This window comes from Balaenoptera physalus, assembly GCF_965194825.1.
Source record: "Balaenoptera physalus genome assembly, chromosome: 20".
Taxonomy (NCBI): Eukaryota; Metazoa; Chordata; class Mammalia; order Artiodactyla; family Balaenopteridae; genus Balaenoptera; species Balaenoptera physalus.
In genome coordinates, this window is record NC_138901.1 from 60,500,611 (window position 1) to 60,522,413 (window position 21,803).

A 21,803-nucleotide genomic window follows, 5' to 3' on the forward strand; every position below is an offset into this window, starting at 1 on the left:
GGAAAAACACTTACATTAATTGGATGCCTGCCGTGTACCAGGTAGTAAGAGGCATGTACACGAGTCATCTCATTAATTGTCACAACAACCTTACGAGTTCCGATTTATCACTCTTTGCTATTGAGGACAATAAGGCCCAGGGAGGTGAAGCCAGTTGCCCAGGGTCACAGGAACCTAGGTTTATCGGATTCTAGAATGCATGCCCTTTTCCCACTGAATATTCTCTACCCTGGGAGTATGAGGCGTGGCCATAGGTAAGGCGAATACATTTTTATGAACCCACCAGAACAGCACATTCACGTGCATGATGCTCAGTCCTCAGTCAGCACTCTGGGAGGAGCTGAAACTTACATGGAAGATCATCCTCACTGACAACAGGTATTGAGCGCGTCATGTCCTAGGCCACAAAGGTAAAAATAGCTCTTGAAATATACAGCCGTGGACCGGAAGATACTCAATTGAAGGATATCGATAGTATCAAGAAGAACTACCATTTGTACAGTCATTGATGGTTTACAAAGCACTCTTTGTAAAGACATGAATGATTCCATAATAAAAAAAATTAAAACATAAAGAGCAATATAGGATAACATCACTGATGGGCACTTTTGACATTAAATGCTGCACAAAGCATGGCAGTGGGTATTGATCATGAAGCGCTAGAAAAGTCTGGAAGGCTTTGCAAAGGGGTTGAACTTGAGAAGTGGAGTTGGAGAAGGAGAGTCAGGAAAAGATCATTCCATGTGAAAAAACACAGGGAGGGAATATGTACAGGGCCTGGAGGGATTAGTAGAATTTAAGCTCGCAGAGGGAAATCATACTCGACTGTGGAGCGTCTTAAAGACTTACCCTGGTTAGATGTGGAGACCCTACGATGTAGATGTGTGGAAACCATGGAAAGTTTGTGAACAGGAAATGATACGTCCAAAGCCAGATCTGAGACTTTGGTGATGGAATTCAGGGAGGTTTGGAAAGATGAGACACCAGGGCAGGGACTAGTTGTCTGAGCAAAGGTTACCCTCAAATATGCTGCTGGTGGCCATTTAATTTGTCCTTCCTTTCTACAGAACTCAGGGGCACGTGAGGGCCATCCTTCAAGCTTCTCTCCCCAGCCTTCCAGCCTTCACCCCTCTTTCTCTGGAGCCCAGGCAGACAGCAGTCATGGTGCCGGGGGCAACTCTTGTCCCAAAAGCCCAGGTGTACAGCAAAAGGTAGGCACCTGGGAAGAGGTTTAAACTGGGGCTTGACTTTGCCTCTTCTCTCTCTGTGGCTCCTGTTCTCCAAATGTTGAGGTTCAAAAGCAGAAAGAAATGACATTTTGGATAGAAACAAGTCCACTTGAAAAGGACAGAAATGGATGTACAGATACAAGTGAGGGTATTCCAAGGCACTGTTTCCAGGGTTCATCCCAGAAATTATGCCGACTAACATGGCCTTGGTATGTTTGCGAAACATCATGGCAAACAGACCTGGTTCAGTGAAGTTGAAGATTGGAGTCAGGGCGCATGGGAAAAAAATGTGGAGAAAGAAGTAGTGGGTCCTCGGAAAGGACTGGAGAGATGCAGAAAGTTGGAGTCACGGTGCAAAAGGGAAGAGATGATACATGTCAGCAGGTGGGACAATCGGGGATATAAAAGATGCGGGACACGGGGAATTCAAGGAGCCGTGGGAAGATGGAAAAAAGGAGACAAACGTGAGACGGCCATGACACAAAAGTGCTGGAGGCCACAGGGCAGGGCATCCTGAGGGGACAGAGACCCTGAAAGGTCCCGGGCACTGCCCAGAATGCACTCACAATCCCCAAGGCTGGCTCATGCAGAGATACCCTGGCAACACCTGCCTGCAACTGTCTGCATATACATCCACTTAGGAATGAAACGGGGTGGGAGATAAATCACTCTGGAAATTCCTGGGTTGATGGAGCTCTTCATGTCGGATTGGATGGACCCTTTGCTTTATTTCCTTTTCTCTTCTCGCTTTCTCCCAACAGACAGGGTGTACCTTAGAGGGGGAAGTGAATTTTCGAGGTTCCCATCCTGAGACGCCTCCAGCTTTGCGTCCATAGTGATGTGTACCATTGTTAATATGTATCTGTGATACATATGTAACATATATTTAAGCCCCAGCTTTTGTTTTCCCTTAAGTCAATGTTTGCAGAATTTAGCCTGTAGTTTCTAAAACAGAAGCTGTACCGTTTCCGACGCATGGATTGATTGTCTTTCTCTGCGTTTTACTCACCCAGATGGCTGGTTTACACTCTTCTGATAAGTCAGGGCCAAAGTTTTCAATTCCATCCCCAACTTTTTCTAAGTCAACTTCAGCAGTTTCAGAGATAAGCCAGCCTCCATCCTATGAAGATGCAGTAAAGCAGGTAAGCACATGATTTGGTCTTTACGGAAGAGTAGGCTGACTCACTGGACGTGGTTTTACGTGATGCAGCTTCTTCACACGTGGAGATTCTGTTGTTGAGCGTGTCTGTCACCTCCCTGCTGGAATGAGCAAAATGTCTAGATGCTCGTTGTGGGGAGGTGTTGTGTGTGTACAGATGCTGCCTGAGGCAGAGAGAGAAGAGGTTGGCTGGGCGCCCAGATGCCTGGGCTCGGTGCCAGCTGCCTCTCCCACTACCGTTGGGCAAGTATTCAACTTCTCTTACATAAAATGGAGGCGATATCTACTGCCTCCATCATTTCAGATGATGCAGCATTTATCACACTGTCCAGACATGGGATAGGTACTCAAATATATGAGAGTAATTGCTGGGCCAGTCATTTCTAAGTTTCTTCCTAGCTTCAAAATTCAGTGATCCTAGTAAAATATGAATCATTGTAGAAGCTGGGTAATCATGGAGGTTTGTTGTAGCCTCCACTTCCATTTATGTTTGGAAATTTTTCAAATAATAAGTAAAAAACAAAACAAAACAAAACAGCAATGAGTGATCTTATATTTCAAATGGTCTGAATGTGGATAAAGTATCAGATGGCCCTCCGTGTGTGCTCAACCCAGAAAATACCATCTCCATCAGTTGCTGCACCCTGGTATCCCGCAGAGCAAAATCAGCCTGCAGTTAGGTTTCATTTGGATGAGAGAGTGTTTTAAATATCGGGAAATTTTATGCAAAACGCAGGCTTTCCCATTTCTGAAAAAAATCAGAGAACTGGCAACCCTGGAGGCACAGCTCTGCCAGACAACCATTGCCTGAAACAAAGTATCATCGCCTCCTTGGATCAGAACATGTGTTCTAGCCTCTACCCCTCTCTCTCTTGCTCTGTGTTTGGCTCATTTACATTACCTGCCAGACCTTGTAGGCATTTAATGCAAATGATTCGTTCTCTAAGCAGTGCTCTCACCCACGTTGATCATTGGTGCCTGTGTTTATTGGGACCCGGCTCTCAGAAGAGTGGGATCAGTATATGCCTCTGTTCTCCCCATTCCTGTCCCCTGGTATCTGTAAACATCAACGGATCCTTCTTGGTTTCAAAAGAAAAAAAAAAAAAAGCCAGGCAAAGTGGACTTCCATAAACGGACTCTGCTTCACAACTCAGATGAGCCAGAGGAGAAGGTGTAGTCCCTACAAATGTTGATAGGTTCCACAAGCTATCGCAATGAGGAACTAGAGAAATGTGAACCACATTCTTGGGTCACATCCTCAGCGCCCAAATGGGAGGCAGATCCGAGTCACCTCATTTCTTATTTTGTTTATTTGGGTTCTCTCTCTTTTCTTCTTGGTGAGCCTGGCCAGAGGTTTGTCAATTTTGTTTACCCTTCCAAAGAACCAGCCTTTGGTTTTATTGATTTTTTTCCTATTGTTCTTTAATTCTTCCTTCCTTCTGCTGACTTTGGGTTTTGTTTGTTCTTTTTCCAGTTCTTTTAGGTGGTAAGTTGAGAATTTTCTTGTTTTTTTGAGGACGGCATGTATCACTATGAATTTCCCTCTAAGAACTGCTTTTGCAGCATCCCATAGATTTTGTATGGTTGTGTTTTCACTGTCATTTGTCTCTGGGTATTTTTAAATGTCCTCTTCAATTTCATCGTTGACCCATTGGTTTTTTAGTAGCATGTAGTTTAGTCTCCATGTATGCATTTTTTTCTCATTTCTTTTTCTGTGGTTGATTTTTAGTTTCATGCCATTGTGATCAGAAGAGATGCTTGAACTAACTTCTGTCCTCTTAAATTTGTTGAGGCTTGTTTTATGTCATACCCAAGTCGCTTCAAAGTGATAAAAATGGCCATACTATCTATGTGTTAAGGTGCCCATCTCCTGGGATGGAAACTTCTCAAACAACTGAATTCACTCTGAAGAACTCTGGGCTGGGGAGCATTCTGCCTCCTTTTCCCCTTCTCTTGTTGTAATAGATTGTTTTATTCAGTAGTTTTCCTGTCCAAAATTCATACTGAGCTTTAATCACACATGGCTCAAAAACCTTTAGTCAATTACACCCATATTCATAGCCGCATTATTCACAAAGGCCAAAAGGTGGAAGCACCCCAAGTTGGTTGAATGGATGAATGGATAAACCATTGATGGATGTATGGATAAACCAAATACACATTCTGTACATGCAATGAATATTATTCAGCATTCACAAGGAAGGAGACTCTGACATATGATACATACAGCATGGATGCACCTTGAAGACATTATGCTAAGTGAAATAATCCAGCTGTAAAGGGAAAAATGCTGTATCAATTCACTTATCCGAGGTACTCAGAGTCGTCAAATTCAGAGGGACAGAAAATAGAACGGTGGGTGCCAGGGGCTGGGGGAGGATGCAATGGAGAGTTAGTGTTTAATGGGGACAGAGTTTCAGTTTTGCAAGATGAAAAAAGTTCTGGAGCTGGACAGTGGTGACGGTGGCACAACAATGTGAATGAACTTAATGCACTTGAACTGCACACTCTGAAATGGTTGAGATGGTAAATTTTATGTTGTGTGTATTTTACCACAATTTAAAAAAAAAAAAAAAAAACCCTAGCCAAACCTAGTTCAAAAACCTGTTGTGCTGCTTCTGATGATTTCCTACAGAAGCGGTTGCCATCTTTTAACTTCTCTGTTCTCCTTTGGTTACTTTGCAATAGCAAATGACTCAGAGTCAGCAGATGGACGAACTCCTGGATGTCCTCATTGAAAGTGGAGGTAAGACATCAGGATGCCCTGCACCTGCATGTACTCTGGTGTGCGAACCCTTAGGATCAAGGTCAGATGCTCGTTGTAAGCTGGACCAAAAAGTCGTCTCAGGGTCGAGTGTCACTTCCTCTGAGCCTCCTGTCCACATTTGAAGCAGAGATAACGTGAGTAGAAGGCATAGATGATGGTTCCCCATGGCCTTTGTCCCGTTGTCCTCAGAAAATTTCTCAACAGTCATTTTAACAGTTTTCATCTTTCAGCTCAGTCCCTGTTTCCCTAAATGTTTTCTCCTGCTACACCATGTCTCCCTACTGTTCTAATCCCCATGTCCTCCTCTTCTTAATTATAAGAAGAAAGCAGATAAGGCAAGTTTTGTGCTACCTACTCAAAATGAAATTTAATTGGTAATCTCCCACTGATGGCCCATTCATGTTCCCATGGCATTCAAGTAAAAAATGATCAACGTGTTCTTTTTGCCTCCTTTTAAGTCATTCATCTATTTCTTTTTAAAAAATTACATAGTATGTGCCTAAAATTTGAAACCACACAAATGAGTAGGATCATGTAAGGAGAACGTGTGCATAGAAAGAAAAGACTCCAGATCTGAGCCCTTAAGTAATAACATTTAAAGTTTCAGGGAGAAAGTGGCCAGGCATCGTACCAGGTTCAATGCTGTACCAGGCAAAGCCTCCACCTTCAGGGGGTTTGCGGTGTGGTAGGGGAGATGGGGAAAAAGCAAGTAAACAGGCGATTCTTCCATTGTAACAAGAGGGAAAGAGGAAAAGATGGGCACAGGTGTATGTATCGTCAGTTTCGTAATGGAAAGATGAGTGGGTTCCTATCAGACACCCTTATACTTTTAGTGAAGTACGTTGGCAAGGTCTGCAAAGAGTCGGGGTGCAAGAGGGGATCACGGGAGGTTCCAGGAAAGAAGAACAGTGATGAACTGATCACAAGTGAATTGAGTTTTCTGGAGAAACACAGTAGGATCCCTAGGCAGTATTAAGTGCCACTCGTAGGCTTGACATCATGAAGTTCAAGAGAAACTGGGCAGCTTCATTGTGTAATTTTTCTCTTGAACGTCCAGCCGATCCAGGGCAGGCTCAGAGAAAACAGATGATAAGATTCATCCAGATGTGGGCTTTTGCCAAGGGAGTATGGTGATGGGAGAAAGGGACAAGGGGATTGAGGATATTTATGAGAGAGTAATTACAATGGTGGCTCAGGAGTATAGACGGAACAAGAAGTAAAAACCAGAAGGGGCTGATGGATGGTGATAAAATAGCTGAGTTGGTAGGTTGGGGTGACCCCAACTGGCTGAGAAGTTGTTGTCGTGGGGTCCTTACGAGGTGAGCTAGAGGAATGGGAGGAGATGGACAGAGAGTTGGCGCTATTGATGGAAATCGAGCTTTCAGGGGGATGCAGTGTCTGGGGACAACGAAGTCCAGGCTGTGTCCAGCAGAGTGGGAATGGCGGAATCACCTGGGTTGGAGGGATGGCGTGTCAAGGAACGGAGAGGCCAGCTGGACAACGGGTCACTTCTGGGAATGCTGAAGTCACAGAGGATGGCAAGAGTTGAAGGGGGGAAAAAACAATGAACCGGAAGTAGAGTTTTCAGTGGATGAGGAGGAAGGACCAGGAGACTGGGGGGCGGGGGCAAGGGGATCAGCATGACCCTCAAAACCACTGAGGAGTTAATAAGAATGAGGGGGAGTGACAGTCAGAACGTGGCAATGGGAAAGGACCTGAAGACCCATCTTCTGGCTCTGCAGCAAAGGAGCCCCCAGTGAGGGTGTAACGGAGGATGCAGTGTCCTCAGGGACAGCCAGGTGTCAGTGAAGAAGCAGGTAAAAGAACCTGCTTTGAGCGTTCAATGATCACAGAGTGGAATTTCCAGCAGGAGAGAGTTTGAGTAGAGACCCAAGGGAAGAACTGAGAATATACAGAGCAGTTTGGGGATGAGACTGGGTGATGAGCAGTGACCCGAGAAGCATGGCCATCTCCTGTGTCTACACGCAAGTCATTCATTCCAAAGATTCATGCACGTGTCACGCTCGATCGGAAGGGATTGAACAATTCCCATTGTGTTTTACCAACAGAAATGCCAGCTGACGCCAGAGAGGACCATTCATGTCTTCAGAAAGTCCCAAAGATACCTGGGTCTTCCCGAAGCCCCACTGCTGCCCTCCCCAAGCCCCCGGCTTCCTTTGAACCAGCTTCTGCAGGAGGCCAGCTCTCCTTCGATCACTACGGCGCCAACAGCAACGAGCACCTTGAAGTCTTACTAAACTCCCAGAGCCCCTTGGGGAAGGTGGGCGACGTCGCCCTTCTGAAACTCGGGAGCGAGGAGCCCCCCTTCGATGGGATGATGGATGGATTCTCCGGGAAGGCTGCGGAAGACCTCTTCAACGCGCACGAGATCCTGCCGGGCCCCCTCTCCCCCATGCAGACTCAGTATTCACCCTCGTCCGTGGACAGCAGTGGGCTGCCCTTAAGCTTCACGGAATCTCCTTGGGAAAGCATGGAGTGGCTGGACATCACGCCGCCCAGCTCCACCCCGAGCTTCAGCTCCCTCCCCACCGGCGGCCCCAGCATCTTCAACATCGATTTCCTGGATGTCACGGATCTCAATTTGAATTCCCCCATGGACCTCCACTTACAGCAGTGGTAGATGCCTGACGCAGCGTGCTAAGGAAGACCAGTAGGAACCCCGTGGGGGAAAGCACACAACTGTAAACACTGACATTATCCAAAAGAAGGAGGAGGGGGAGGAGGGGGAGGAGGAGGAGGAGGAGGAGGAGGAGAAGCCGGAGAGAATTAAAAAGAAGCAATGGAGACTTCTGTGACAACAAACAAGAGCAAATAGGAGTCTTTTCTATATAGATAGATGATGTAATATTTACCAACCTTCAGTGACTGTTCAGGATTTCAGCAGTGCATTCAAAAATGCGCTTTTTCAGACCAAGAATGCCAAAAAAAAAAAAAAATTTCTTCCACTGCCTTTTCAAACACCAGTCTTTTTTCTAGCCTGTACTTTTTCTCAGGCATTGTTGGGGCATAATCTCACTTTGTAAGCTTTTCTCATGAATTTATTACACATACTGTGGAAAGACGATGTAAGCTCTCTTGGGAGCACTAGGAAGCCAGTCCATCAGAGGTGACGGAGGACGTACCCATGACGGAAGCTGCTTCCTGTCTCTCTGTCACCTGGCTTTCAAAGTAGAAGTCAGGCCCAGTGTCAGGTTCTTAAGGCAGAACAGAGGGACAGGACCAATCCATTCCCAGGGGAGTGAAATGAACTCAGCGTCCCTCAGCCACAAAGCTGCCCCGTTGCAGTGGCCCCAATTCTGACCCACAGCCGACCCACCTTTGGCCTAAAGAACCCCACCTAGTATTTCCCTCCTTCTCAACCAGCAGCCGAATCATTCCCACTGTCTCCGTGGTGATAAGCATTGTGAAACAGGCAAGAACCCTAAAGCAAGAAGAAAAGCAAAACCTTCTGCCATAGACTGTTCTCCAGCACAACCCCCTTTAGCGTCAAAGACTAGAGAGGACCGTGTAGGCAGATCAGAAGACGGTTCTCTCTAGCCTCAGGAAGCCATATCAGAGAGAATTCAGACAGGACGAGAGAACATCGTTTCACGTGTCATGGAAATAAATACCATGGGTTACTATCACAGGACGATTATTTATAGAAGTCAGGCTGCTTTTCTTGTTTTCTTATTGGTGGGAGGTGGTCCACCTCTGCTTACCTTTCTCCCGCTCTACTTTTCTTTCAAGATATCAGTCCTTTCTTGCTCCTCTTTTGGAGATCTTTCCTTTTCTGCCCCACAATCGGGAGAAGAGAACTTCTGCCGTCTAACCAGCTGTCGTACCCCTAATAAAGCCATATGTTAAAAAGCTAAAAAATCGAGGTTCTCCTGGAGAACTCATTCTCCATATGCGTAATTTGCTACAAAAGGAAGTCAAAAGAATGTCCTCAGGAAGAAACCAATGACTCGGCCCATCAGTCACAAAGCTGTCTCTACCCTCATTTGATTAATAGCAATCACTGATTTGGGTTGCTCTGGGGAAATCGGAAATCATTATATGGTAAAGATAAATACGAATCATAGTTACAAAGAGAGAGTATTTCAGGTCTGGGTTTCTGAAAGAAAACACAATTGCACGTTGAAAAGGATGGAAGGAGAAAAGACGTCGGTCTCGTGTGCATTCCTCATCACCTCTTGCGCTTCTGCTGGGAATTGAAAAACTTAAATTGCAGGATCGTCTCCCTAAGGCTCACTGTGGTTCCAGCTCACCGTTTCATAGTGTTGCATGCTGTAGAAAGTAGCTATCGCTGTTTTTATTTTTTATTTAAATCACTAAGGCACTGTTTTCTTCGTTTGTAAAAAAAAAAAAAAATTGTTCACTGTGCACTTATGGAGAAAATAACCAAACATGTTGTGATTTTAGAAGTTCTCTTTTTGAAAAAAACCAAAGATTTAGAAGTCATTCCATTGTTAACTTGTAAACGTGTGTGAACACAGAGTGTTTTTGGTGACTGCTACTCTGAAAGCTGCCAGATCTTATTGGGGGGTGGGGAGGGAAGGAGAGGGATATATATATATATATATATATATATATATATATGCATATATATATATATATATACACACACACACGTGCATGTGTGTATAGATATATACATATGTATATGTATGTGTGTCTATAGGTGTGTGTGTATATATGTATCCATATATACACATACATATGTACATATACATACACATATGTGAATGTGTGTGTATCTTCAAGGCAGTGTTAGAGTTCCATACCAAAAGCCTTTAAGCCTCCATCTGCTGTGAAATGATCTTGCCCTTTCTCACTACGAGTTCCTGATTAATCACCCAGATTACACGTTGCCTCTCTGTGTATGACTCATGGCTCCAACCCAGTGACTCACAACCACCTGCTTACCATGAACAAGCTCGTCTTGACAGTGACTGTGATGTGAAAAGACAGCAGAGCATCACCGTTGGTCGCTGGAAAGGGTACCACCATCTCTCATGGGAGAGCATCAGTGGAAGATGACAGTCGTTTTACATTCCTTCATCTGCATTGTGCTTTAAAAGAGCCACACGGTACACTCTGCTTTTATGTCCGTCATCAGAACCAAAAATCTAGAGGGGAAAATTGCCAATCTCTTCTCTGACAATGAAGCTAATGGAGAAGAAAACCTTCGTGACACATTCCTCACATTTGTGTGTTCCTCAGACGTTGAAGTTTTATTCGGATCTTGATAAAGCTCGCTGGTCCATCCATTTCTCATATGCCACGTTGTGTGATTTTTTTAATGTTATTTTCGTCCCCCTTCCTTTGGAAAACAATCGCACAGCAATCTCTGAGACTTTGGTCTGAGTGTCAATTATTTTTTCCTTTGGGTATTTCTGTCTGAAATGCTAGACTTGGTTAGGAGGCCCCTATCTTTGTAAGACTATGCATTTTCACTGGGATATTTTTAGGATATTATCTGGCACTGACATATACGCCTCACAGTTAACAAAAGATATTCGCTGCTACAGACCAACACACAACCCAGAGCAGACTCCTGGACTGTTGTTTTTGACCTCCTCCCACAGTCTCCACCCACCATATTCACTGTCTCTTCATAGATCAGATGTGATATTTGCAAGATAAAACTGAGGATAATTGGGAGAAGGTTGATGAAGTTAGTTGCTCCCAGATCATCTGTGTTAATTCACCTGTCTCCTATAGAGGATTTTTTTTTTTTTTAAGTTCTTTTAAACTCTTAGTTGTGTCTCCTTTTCTGGTGACAAATTGAGCATGACTAAAAGATGTACAGAGACTTAGGAAGATGGCCATGGTCAAGGTTAGCTTGAAACTAGCCACATGTAGTTCTCTTAAGACCCCTGGGACTCCCCCTTGGTAAAGCAGACCTGCAGACATTTGCAGCTTTTCCCAACGCTGGTGCAGTAGGTTCACACTTACCCAGTGGAGTCAGGAAATTCCTTTGTGCAAATGCTTTCCTTAAGCCAGTGCTCACTAGAAGCTCTGCTTCTAACAGCATTATTGAGATGACACACACTCTACTATAAAGGGGGGGGGGGAAAGAAAGAAGGAAGGAAGTAGAAGGAAAGAAGGGAGGGAGGGAGGGAGGAAGAAGGAAGGAGAGGAAAGCAAAGAAGGAAGGAAGTTGAAGGAAGGAAGGAAAGAAGGAAGGAAGGGAGGGAGGGAGAAAGAAGGAAGGAAAGGAAAGGAATGGAAAGGAAAGGAAGGGAAGGTCCTAACCTCTCAGTTCAACTAAGACTCTGCATTATGAAAAGCAAATCGCAAAATTTTGGATGAGAAATGATTCTCTCCAATGAAACGATTGCACTGGTAAATGAGGAAAGCAAGAGGGTCTTCACCTAAATAGTCAAGGGTCTGTGAACTGGTGGCCTTTGCCATTCAGAAACATTTATTTCCAATCTGAAAAAAAGACTCAAAAACCTACCCCAAGCGTTCAAGACAGTCCTTTTCCAAAAATGTTCAGACACCATCAGCTCTTCTAGAAATCAATGCTGGCCTAGCCGAAAACTCCCACGTCCAATTTACTCATCCAGTGGCTAAGTACTTGATGTCTCACCTGTGCAAAGCACGCAAACCCCCAAATGTACAATACCATGTAGACTCTGCACAGATGGTTCAGATTTTGAGTGATTGGGGAGTTGCAAGAACACTGGGAATCTCCCAGTCCTCCAACCAGAAACCCTTTACCTATGGTGACAAAGGGATCTTCGTTTTTCCAGAAGGTAGAGGGGAGGGCCCCCTTTTAGGTAAAAGCTGTGCCCATGCTAACATTTTTTTTTTCTTCTCAAACAGCCTCAATGTGTCACTTAGACATCTTTCCATACTTGCACCACTTAAAACATCTGTGAGAGCTTTAGGGTTTGTTTTCATTGCCAGATACAGAAGCCTCTTGAAAATCAGGGAAGGGTAAAGGAAACTTTTTTTTTTTTGCCTCACCCCCTAGTCTTGATCTTCAGAACAAGCTCTCTGGACCAAAGGGACACTTAAGGGTGGGGGGTGTCCGCGGGGAGCCTCCATCGTTTAGGAGAAAAGCTGCAGGGTTGTGAGGGCAGCTTGGTCCCCCTTCAGGGCTTGGCTGTGGTCCTCACAGGGGAAGTCTCCAGATGCACACAGTTTGCTATCAGCTATGAGAGAACTCGGATTAAAAGAGTCTGGAGTGTTCATTTTCCTATAAATCCAGTAGAAACCAGCAGGGCGGTTCAGATGCTGAAACTGCTAATGCTTTGTTAGATGATATTACTAGACACACAGAGTCCAGGTCCTGGAACAAGACAGTCCTGTAAGTCTGAGAGCCACTCAGTGTGGTGAGGAACTGGGTTCGATTCTGGAATCCACATTTTCAGAGCAACCCTGTCTAGGCTGGGACTACACATTAGGAGATGATTTTAAGACAGGAAGAGGTCTGAGAAAAATTTCTCTATCATCTTCCAGGGAAATTGTAATAGGATTCATTGAGTTTGATAACATATGAATAAGTTCCCTCCTGATTGTAGGAGTTGGTGGCTTCTAGGCTTCTAGAATTCTGCGGATTAAGACCAACTCCTGATTGTCTCTTGTGCTTATTTTAATCACCTTCAGCCTCATGGACACTGGTCATGTGAGTTTCCTGTACATGTTTTAACAGCTCCTGAGGGTTTATGGGGAAAGGGAGGGTAATGTTGAGGATCCTGGAGGCTGTTGTAATGTTTTCCAAAGGAAGGGAATCCACACTGCTTTCCCCGGGGTCTCTCCAGTGCGCCCGCAGTGAGGAAAGAGGGCAATGTGTGACTGGGTACTTGAAATCCTCCCTTGGCGAAACACAAAGAGACACATTGTGAAGAAGTCAAAAGAGCCAGCGTACATTCTCTGCAGGGACCCTGTGTGGTGAAGTTTTCACGTCGGCCTCCTTTGCTCAACGATACATAACTAGAAAGAAATGTGGGTGACCAGGAAGAGAAAAGAAGCAATGGCTAAATACCAAAGTTGGCATGTGTTCTTTTTTAAAAATATATGTATATTTTTAAATAAAATGTTTATTTTAGAAAGAGATGGAAGCTTTTTTCTAAACTATGTGATGTACCGGGCATTGTGCTGTTATTTCACTCAATTCTCACAATGGTCCCATGAAGCGGTACCATGATTATCCCCAGTTTACATTGAAGAAACAGAGTTTGGAAAGGCTAAGTTAATCGCTTAAGGTTACGCGTCTCAAAATTGACAGAACCAGTAATCACACTTTATTTATCTCCAATGTCCCTGATCTCAAACACTGTACATCTCACCCGCACTTACCACTGATGATACTAATAAAACGAGGGCTTCAGTGAAAAGGAACAGAGTCTGCAGTTACATATATGCTGTTAAAACACACGCACAGATAAGTCAGCCAACCCAATGTTCTCATCAGTTTCGCAGCTGAGCAAACCGAATGGTAATGTAGAACAAATTGGGCATCAAGGTGATCTATAAAATCTGTAGAGACTCCCCAAGGAAGACTTGAGTTTTTATCTTCTTTTCTCCCCTAAATTTATTCCTGACCATCATTTTCTCATCAGTGCATATATAAACCAAATGGAGGAGCTGAGATTTTGTGAAAGAGCCCTGGAATGGGGGTCCTCGGCTCTAGTTCAGACTAGCATTGATCTTGCCCCATGCCGTGGCTCTGCCTTCCCTGCTCTGGCCTTACTTTCTCGTGGGTTCTCCCCACGTAGAAGCAAGAAGGTCACAGGTGGCCAGAAGCCCCAGGTGTTCATCCTGCAAGATTAGCAGTTCCAGCAAAAAGAGAATTTCTCATTCCTAAGAGTCACAGCAGAAATCTGACAGCTGTCTCTCATTGGTCTCATCCGTGAACCAATCTCTGTGGCCATGAGCATGAGATACAAATTCATCCATAGGGTCTGGATTTCCTGTTTAGCCCTGAGCTGCGGCGTGGGATCATTTGAATCTCGTGGACTGACAGTGGAGAAGGTGAGCTTTTCTAAAGCAAGGTTGAGGTGCTTTTACCAAAAGGTGGAAAGGATGCACAAACTATAGATTACTCTCTACAGCCCCTGTTGATGAGAAGTTTGTCACCTAGTGGAGGAAACAAACAAGGAATGACAACGTAGCCTAAGTTGCTTACATGCGGGTAAGTGCATACTGCTCCCATGTGGTGTGTGGTAGAGAAAGGGCATTTAAGGAAGTCTTGGGTGGGGAGGATGGTCAAGAAGGGCTCTCCAGAGGAGACCACCAAGCCAGGATAGTTACAACAATGGAGTTAGCCAGGCCAAAGCAGAGGAAGAAAGCATTCCAAGCAGAGGCAACAGCCTGTGTAAAGGCCTGGAGATAAATGAGAATTTGCCATAAGTGTGAACTTATCTTTGAAACACGAGGGTATCATTGAAGCATTTTAAGCAAGGAAGTGCTATAATAATCTTTACACTTTATGTTTTAATTTTTATTGTTTTATTATTTTTATTATTTAATTTTTATTATTTTTACTATAATTTTTTTATTGAAGTATACTTGATTTACAGTGTTTCAGGTGTACAGCAAAGTGATTCAGTTATACATATATATCTCTATTCTTTTTCACATTTCTTTTCCATTATAGATTATTATAAGATATTGAATATAGTTCCCTGTGCTATACAGTAGGTCCTTGTAGTTTATCTATTTTTATATATAGTAGTCTGTATCTGTTAATCCCAAATTCCAAATTTATCTGTCCCCTAAGTTTCTAAATTTACATTTTAGAAAGAGAACTCTGGCTATAGTGTGGAAATGGATGGAGTGACAAGGATAAGGGAAGGGCAGCCGAGTAAATTGTGAATTCGTTTGATAAATCATTGGTGCCCTTCTTATTCTACAGGCATGAGAACTTCAAGGGAAATTCAACATGTTGAATTTAGTACATGAGGAATGATGGGGTAAGGCTAGGGGTTAGAGTGAAGGTAGTAACCTAAGAACCCGTAATAAACCAGCCAACAAACAGATGGTGACTCGACTAAGGAAACGGTGGTAGGAATGGAGAGATTAAGGTAGATTTGAAATAGAATGGAAAGTATGAGTCTTCATCACTGGATGTGGAGAGCAAAGGAGAGGATTCGGATCTGGGAGGGGTAGGTGGTTGTCCAATGTATGTTCATTCCATTCACAGAGGCAAAAGGCCAGAATGAGTGACTTTATAGGAAAAATTGTGAATTTGAGTTTTGAGCGACTATTGCCTGTAGGGCACTCAAGTCAGAAGCATTCACGAGGGAGGTCTGGAACTCAGAGTCCTTTGTGTAGAGATTTAGGGATGGGAGAAGCCAGCATACGGAAATTAACTGAAATCATGGGGATGACTATGAGCTACACAATGTGTGGAGTGAGAAGAAAAGAGGATGCTGAGGACCACCAACACGTAAGATATTGGTGAAGGCGAGGAAAGGGCGTGGCTAGAAAACCAGGAAGAAGACCGGAAGAAGGTGGTCTCCCAGGCACGGAGAAAATGTCAAGAAAGAGGGAGTCTTCAATCGTGTCTAGCGCTACTGTTTCAGTAAGGTAAGAAATGAAGAGTGTTGTTTGATTTAATAATAAGGAGGTGGTGAGAGCATCTTGGGTGCAGTGGTGAAGCCGGGTGGATGTAGACCGAGGAATTGAAAGGTGGTGAGGAAATGGAGACGGTAAATCCAGACACTGCCTTTCAAGAAGCATGCCCATGTGAGGAAGAAGACACACAGGACCAAAGCAGAGAGTCAGAAATTCAAAGGATTGATTGTCAAGAGGAGAGATATTTGAGGTAACCTAAAAGCGAATGAGAGTTTGGTAGTACACACAAGAGAGAAGGTGGTAGGGATACACGGCTGTATCACGTTTATTTGTCCACTCTACTGTGGATGGATGTTTCAGTTGTTTCCAGTTTCTGACTATTGAAAATGTTGCTGATACAAACATCCTAGCACATGCCTTTTGGTACAGATATGTACACATTTTTGTTGAACATGTGAAATTGTTGGGTCATGGGCTTTGCATACTGCTAAGCCTTAGCTGATAATGTAAAACAGCTTTCTGAGGGGCTAGTCCTCCCATCAAAATATATGAGCTTCAGGTGAGCTACATCCTCGCCAACGCTTGGTTTTTGCCAATCTTTTTCAATTTTAGCCAGGCTATGGTGGTGTTTTGGTATTCCCTTGTAAAATCGATTGGCATATATTGGATGACTAATGAGGTTTGGCAACTTTTCATATGTCCTTTGGCCATTTGGATTTGTCTCTGTGGTAAGGTGACCGTTCACATCCCCCGTCCATTTTTCTTTTAGGTTTTCTGCCTTTTTCCTATTGTATTGTAGAATTCTTTATACATCCTGGAGTTGAGTCCTTTGACTATTATGTGGTTTGCAAGTAACTTCTCCCACTCTGAGGATTGCTTTTTTTATTCTCTTAATGGTATTATCTGATAAACCGAAGTCTTTCATTGTTAAGTAATCCCATTTATCAATATTTCCTTTAAGGTGAGAGTTTTTGGTGTCATGTTTAAGGAATCATTCCCTACCCCAAGTTCCTACAGAAAATGTTCTCTCTTGTTCTTTATTTTGATTTTTTATTTCTTTTGGGAAGAATAATTTTTTTAGAGAATGGGTGGCTGATAAACCTTTCCAGGCATTGCATGTTTAAAAATGACTTTCTTTTGCCCTTGTTTGTGAATGTCAGACCAGATGTAGAATTTTTGAGTCGCACTTGAGTTACAACCTGTTTCCATTGGAACTCTGTAAACATGGCTCCAAATTTTATTGCATTGAGTGTTGCCAATAGGAAACATTGAGAGAATCGGCTTTTCTTCAGAGACAAACTTTTCTTGGAACAGTACTTATATACATTTGTATCTATCCATCTTCGTTTTTTTGTGGTGGTGGTGGCGGTTGTTTTAATTTATTTATTGGAGTATAGTTGATTTACAATGTTGTGTTAATTTCTACTCTACAGCAAAGTGATTCAGTTATACATATATATATGTATATATACATTCTTTTTTTATATTCTTTTCCATTATGGTTTATCACAGGATACTGAATATAGTTCTTTGTGCTATACAGTAGGACCTTGGGGTTTATCCGTTCCATATATCATAGCTCACATCTGCTAACCCCAGCTCCCCACTCCATCCCTCCCCCACCCCCCTCCCCCTTGGCAGTGGTTGTCGTTTTAGATTGAGGTATAATTGATATATAACGTTATATTAGTTTCAGGTATACAACATAATGATTCGATATTTGTATATATTGTGAAATGATCACCACAATTAGTTAACATCTATGCCACACAAATGACAATTTTTTTTCTTATGATGAGAACTTTTAAGATTTACTCTTAGCAAATTTCAAATATACAGTACAGTATGTGTCTATCTTTGAAATTCAGAAGTTTTACCAAAATACATCTAGGACTCCCACCTCTACCCACTGCAGTAATATATTCTGGCACTTGATGAATGATTTCAATTTTGATTTGGGCCTTTCTTCAGCTGTGCAGAATATCTTTTCAAGAACTTTTATGCTATTTTCTTCTTCATCATCTGCTCTGGAAATTCTATTACATGTATATATATATTTTAATGTTCTGAAAAAGATTCCATGTCTCTCTTCCTTTTCCTTTCATTTCATTGAATTACCTACTTTTTTCCTCTGAATTTTGGGGAGCTTTCTTCCAGCCCGTGTTGGAATGCACCAATTTTGCTTCGGGCAGTGCCAAATCTGCTATTTCCTGCCTCTGTTGAATTTCATTAGTTTGGAAGTCATATGTTTCTCATCCAAGAACTCTTTCGTGTTTAATATGGCTCTTTTTCGTGGCAACCAGCTCCTGTCATATTAAAGCAATGTTCTCTCTGTTCTCACCAAGAATACAAATTAGACTTTAAAAAATATATTTCCCTTACTTCCTGCTTAACTTTTTCACTGGAGGACATTTCTCTGAATTCTCAGATTCGCCTCCCTGTGTTATGGAGGTAAAAACCTGTAATAAAAGCACAGGCATTTGAACTAGAAAAACCTGGGTTTGCATCCCAGTGATGGCACTTGAATGACTGACTATTCACAGAAACCCTCTGTGCTTTGATTTATTTGATGGGTGTAATAAAACCCTCATCCCAGAGTTCTTTTCAGGATTGAACAAGATAATGAGTGTTGAGATACTTACAATATTGCTTAGCTATATGGTTTATTATTATTATTATTGATAATATATATTATCAATATATTATTATTATATTCACTTGGTATCATCACTGTCGGCGTCATCATCATCTTTACTATTATATTGAACTACTCAGTCTTTTTTTGTGTGTGTGTGTGTGCGTTTGTTCATTCTCAGAGAGGTCCGGTTAGTCAGGATTTGGTGGCCGAGATGGTGGGGGCAGTGGTCTATCGGAGATGGTGTTGGTCTCTGTTTAATTTCCCCCAACGGGTTACCACACATAGTAACGTTCTCCTGGACAGCTTCCCTGACTCAGAATCACTGGTACTATTTTCTGCCAAGCTAGCAAGTAGGACGTTTCCCCTAATTTTCACCAGTGAAATAGAATTTTTCAAATATATATATATATATATACATATATATATATACACACACACACACACACACACACACACACACACATATATATTTGAATTATTTCAGAATGATTTTGGAGGAAGAAATGAGTCAAAACTACCGGCTCTAGTTAACTTTTTGGTCCCCAAAGTTGAATTTAAAATTTATTCTAAATAAAGAGAATTAACACATGAAAGGGCTTAGGTGAAAATACAGTTGAATATTTCTACCCTTTGAGGATAGGGTAGACTTTCTAAGCATTAAACTAAGGGCATAAAACATAAAGGAAAAGATTGATGGATTTGACCACATGAAAAATGTAAAATTCCTGGAAGACAAAAATCAACATTAGAGATTTTAAAAGGGGGAAGGCCAAACTAGAGGAAACATTTGCCATAAGATACAATAGCATTAGTATAGTTAACATAACAAAAGAGCTTTTTAATATCCCTAAGAAAATATGGAACGCCATAAGAGAAAACCAGGCTGAGGCTATGAAGAAGTGAGCAATTAACTGAAGAAGAAACACTCATAGCCATGAAACATGTGAGAAAAATGTTCAATGTGATAAAAAAGAAAAACCCTGCAAATTAAAATAGCACTATAATGCTATTTCTTAGCTCTTCAACTGGCAGGATTATTAAAATTGGTACCCCACTTTTAATGGGGTACTTTTAATTAATATGGGGTCCTATATGGACCCCATATAGGTCAGGGTGTGGGGAAAATAGAACATTTATGCATGGTAGGTGGGCCTGCAAAATGTTTCCATTTTTCAATCTAGAGGATAATTTGGCAATACAAGAATAAACTTGAAAACATGACACACTCTGATGCAGAAATTCTCTTTTTAAATTGAACTCTAGTTGATTTACAATGTTGTGTTATTTCCAGGTGTACAGATTCAGTTATATATATATGTATATATACACATACATACATATATACACACACACATATATATATATTTCAGTTTCTTTTCCATTATAGGTTATTACAAGATATTGAATATAGTTCCCTGTGCTATATAGTAGGTCCTTGTTGTTTATCTATTTTATATACAGTGGTGTGTATCTTGATGCAGAAATTCTAATTCTTTAATTTTGATCTTAAGAAAGTATATGTGCAAAGTGTTAGTCACCATGTTAATCACAGAGATATTTAAAATAACAGAAGATGGGAATGAACATATTGACCTAACAACTGTGATCCCTTTTTTGAAATATATGTATAAATTCATAATGTTATCTTGGTTAGTAAGAATAGGCACGGTTTTTATTTTTTAATTTATCTGCACTATTCATTCCTCAATAAATACCATGAAAACGTACCTGCATTTATATGTAAACACATATAGTGTTAGATTTTATTCATTAACATTCTATTAGTGGATTAATTTTATTCATAATTTTTATGTCTACTCTTAAGATACTGGTTTGTTGTTTTTGTGTTTGTTTCATGTTTGTGCTACATTCATCAGGTTTGGTTACAGGGTTAGGCCAATTTCATAAAATGAACTGAGTTACTTTCCCTTTATTTCTGTGCTCCGGAACACTTTAAATAGCAGAAGAATGATCTGTTTCTTGAATCTTTAAAATAAATTTATAGTTTAAATAAATGAAATAGTTATATTTTAAATAAATGAAATTATCTGAGCCTGACTACTTCGGGGAGTGTTGTTTTGTAACAACTTTTCCAATTTTTTCAGTGTTCTTGGTCTACTCATTCTTGCTACCTATTTTATCTATTTTTATTTTTTTTTAATTTATTTTATTGAAATATAGTTGATTTACACTGTTGTGTTAGTTCTGGTGTACAGCAAAGTGATTCAGTTATACATATATATATATACATTCTTTTTTGTATTCTTTTCCATTATGTTTTTATCACAGGATATTGAATATAGTTCCCTGTGCTATACAGCAAGACCTTGTTGTTTATCCATCCTGTATATAATAGTTTGCATCTGCTGACCCCAAACTCCCAATCCATCCCTCTCCTACCCTCTCCCCCTTGGCAACCACAAGTCTGTTCTCTACGTCTGTGAGTCTGTTTCTGTTTTGTAGGTAAGTTCATTTGTGTCATATTTTAGATTCCATATGTAAGTGATGTCATATGGTATTTGTTTTTGTCTGACTTACTTCACTTAGTATGATAATCTCTAGGTCCATCCATGTTGCTGCAAATGGCATTATTTCATTCTTTTTTATGGCTGAGTAGTATTCCATTGTATATATGTACCACATCTTCTTTTTCCATTCATCTGTCGATGGACATTTAGGTTGTTTCCATGTCTTGGCTATTGTAAATAGTGCTGCTATGAACATAGGGTTCTTGCTACCTATTTTTTTTGGCTGTACTGTGCAGCATGCCGGATCTCAGTTTCCAGACCAGCGATTGAACCTGTGGCCCCTGCATTGGGAACACGGAGTCTTAACCACTGGACTGCCATGGAAGTCCCCATTGCTACCTATTTTAAAAACATCTGTAGTAATATATATTTTCCTAGTGAAAAAAGAGCTTACTTTGAAACAAGCAGACATAAAATTGCAAAAGTATTCTCATAATTTTTTTGGCATCTGTGATTAAATCCTTTTTCTCATTCCTAAAGTTGTGCCTTTCAGTTTTTCTTCTTTTTCCCTTTCTTGAGCTCTATTCATTTTATCTATCTTTTAAAGTAGCCAGCCCTAGAATGAGTTCATCAATTACTCCCTTAATTTCAGCTGTGGCCCTTATCAGGCCTGCCTCAACAACTGTTCGTTCTGGAGCCCAAGGTGACAGACAGATAGTCCCCTCGGGGAAGTTCATCTTATGGCACTGACAGAGGTGAAGAAAGCCTCTTAATGCATTGGGTGGAGGTGGCACGTGTCCCTTCCACCCACATGCCATTGGCCAAAGCCGTCACATAGCCAAGTCCAAAGTTACGAGGTAGGGAAATACACTCTGTCCATGATAAGGTTCTGGCAAAGATATAGATCCAAGGAGAGCTGAAAAATTGGAGTTGATATGCCCCAAGATGGGAACATCTATCATCCTGTTTAAAGATACTTTGGACTAACAGATATGTTTTAATGGTGTAA

General features: G+C 41.7%; 2 protein-coding genes across 9 annotated transcripts in view; both read left to right on the top strand.

Annotated features, from left to right (window-relative positions):
* MYOCD (myocardin) overlaps positions 1-10,512 on the top strand; it is a 492,789-nt gene extending 482,277 nt beyond the window's left edge. For 6 of the 8 annotated variants that reach the window (XM_082441359.1, XM_082441357.1, XM_082441358.1 and 3 more), the window contains 4 exons: positions 1,068-1,211; positions 2,243-2,371; positions 5,077-5,134; positions 7,225-10,512. In XM_082441359.1, the coding sequence (XP_082297485.1) occupies positions 1,068-1,211; positions 2,243-2,371; positions 5,077-5,134; positions 7,225-7,796 (903 nt within the window). In that variant the 3' untranslated portion in view covers positions 7,797-10,512. The other 2 variants (XM_082441361.1, XM_082441363.1) reach the window with 2 other exon arrangements.
* ARHGAP44 (Rho GTPase activating protein 44) overlaps positions 1-21,803 on the top strand; it is a 490,736-nt gene that overhangs the window by 282,053 nt on the left and 186,880 nt on the right. The gene's annotated exons all lie outside the window — the stretch shown is intronic.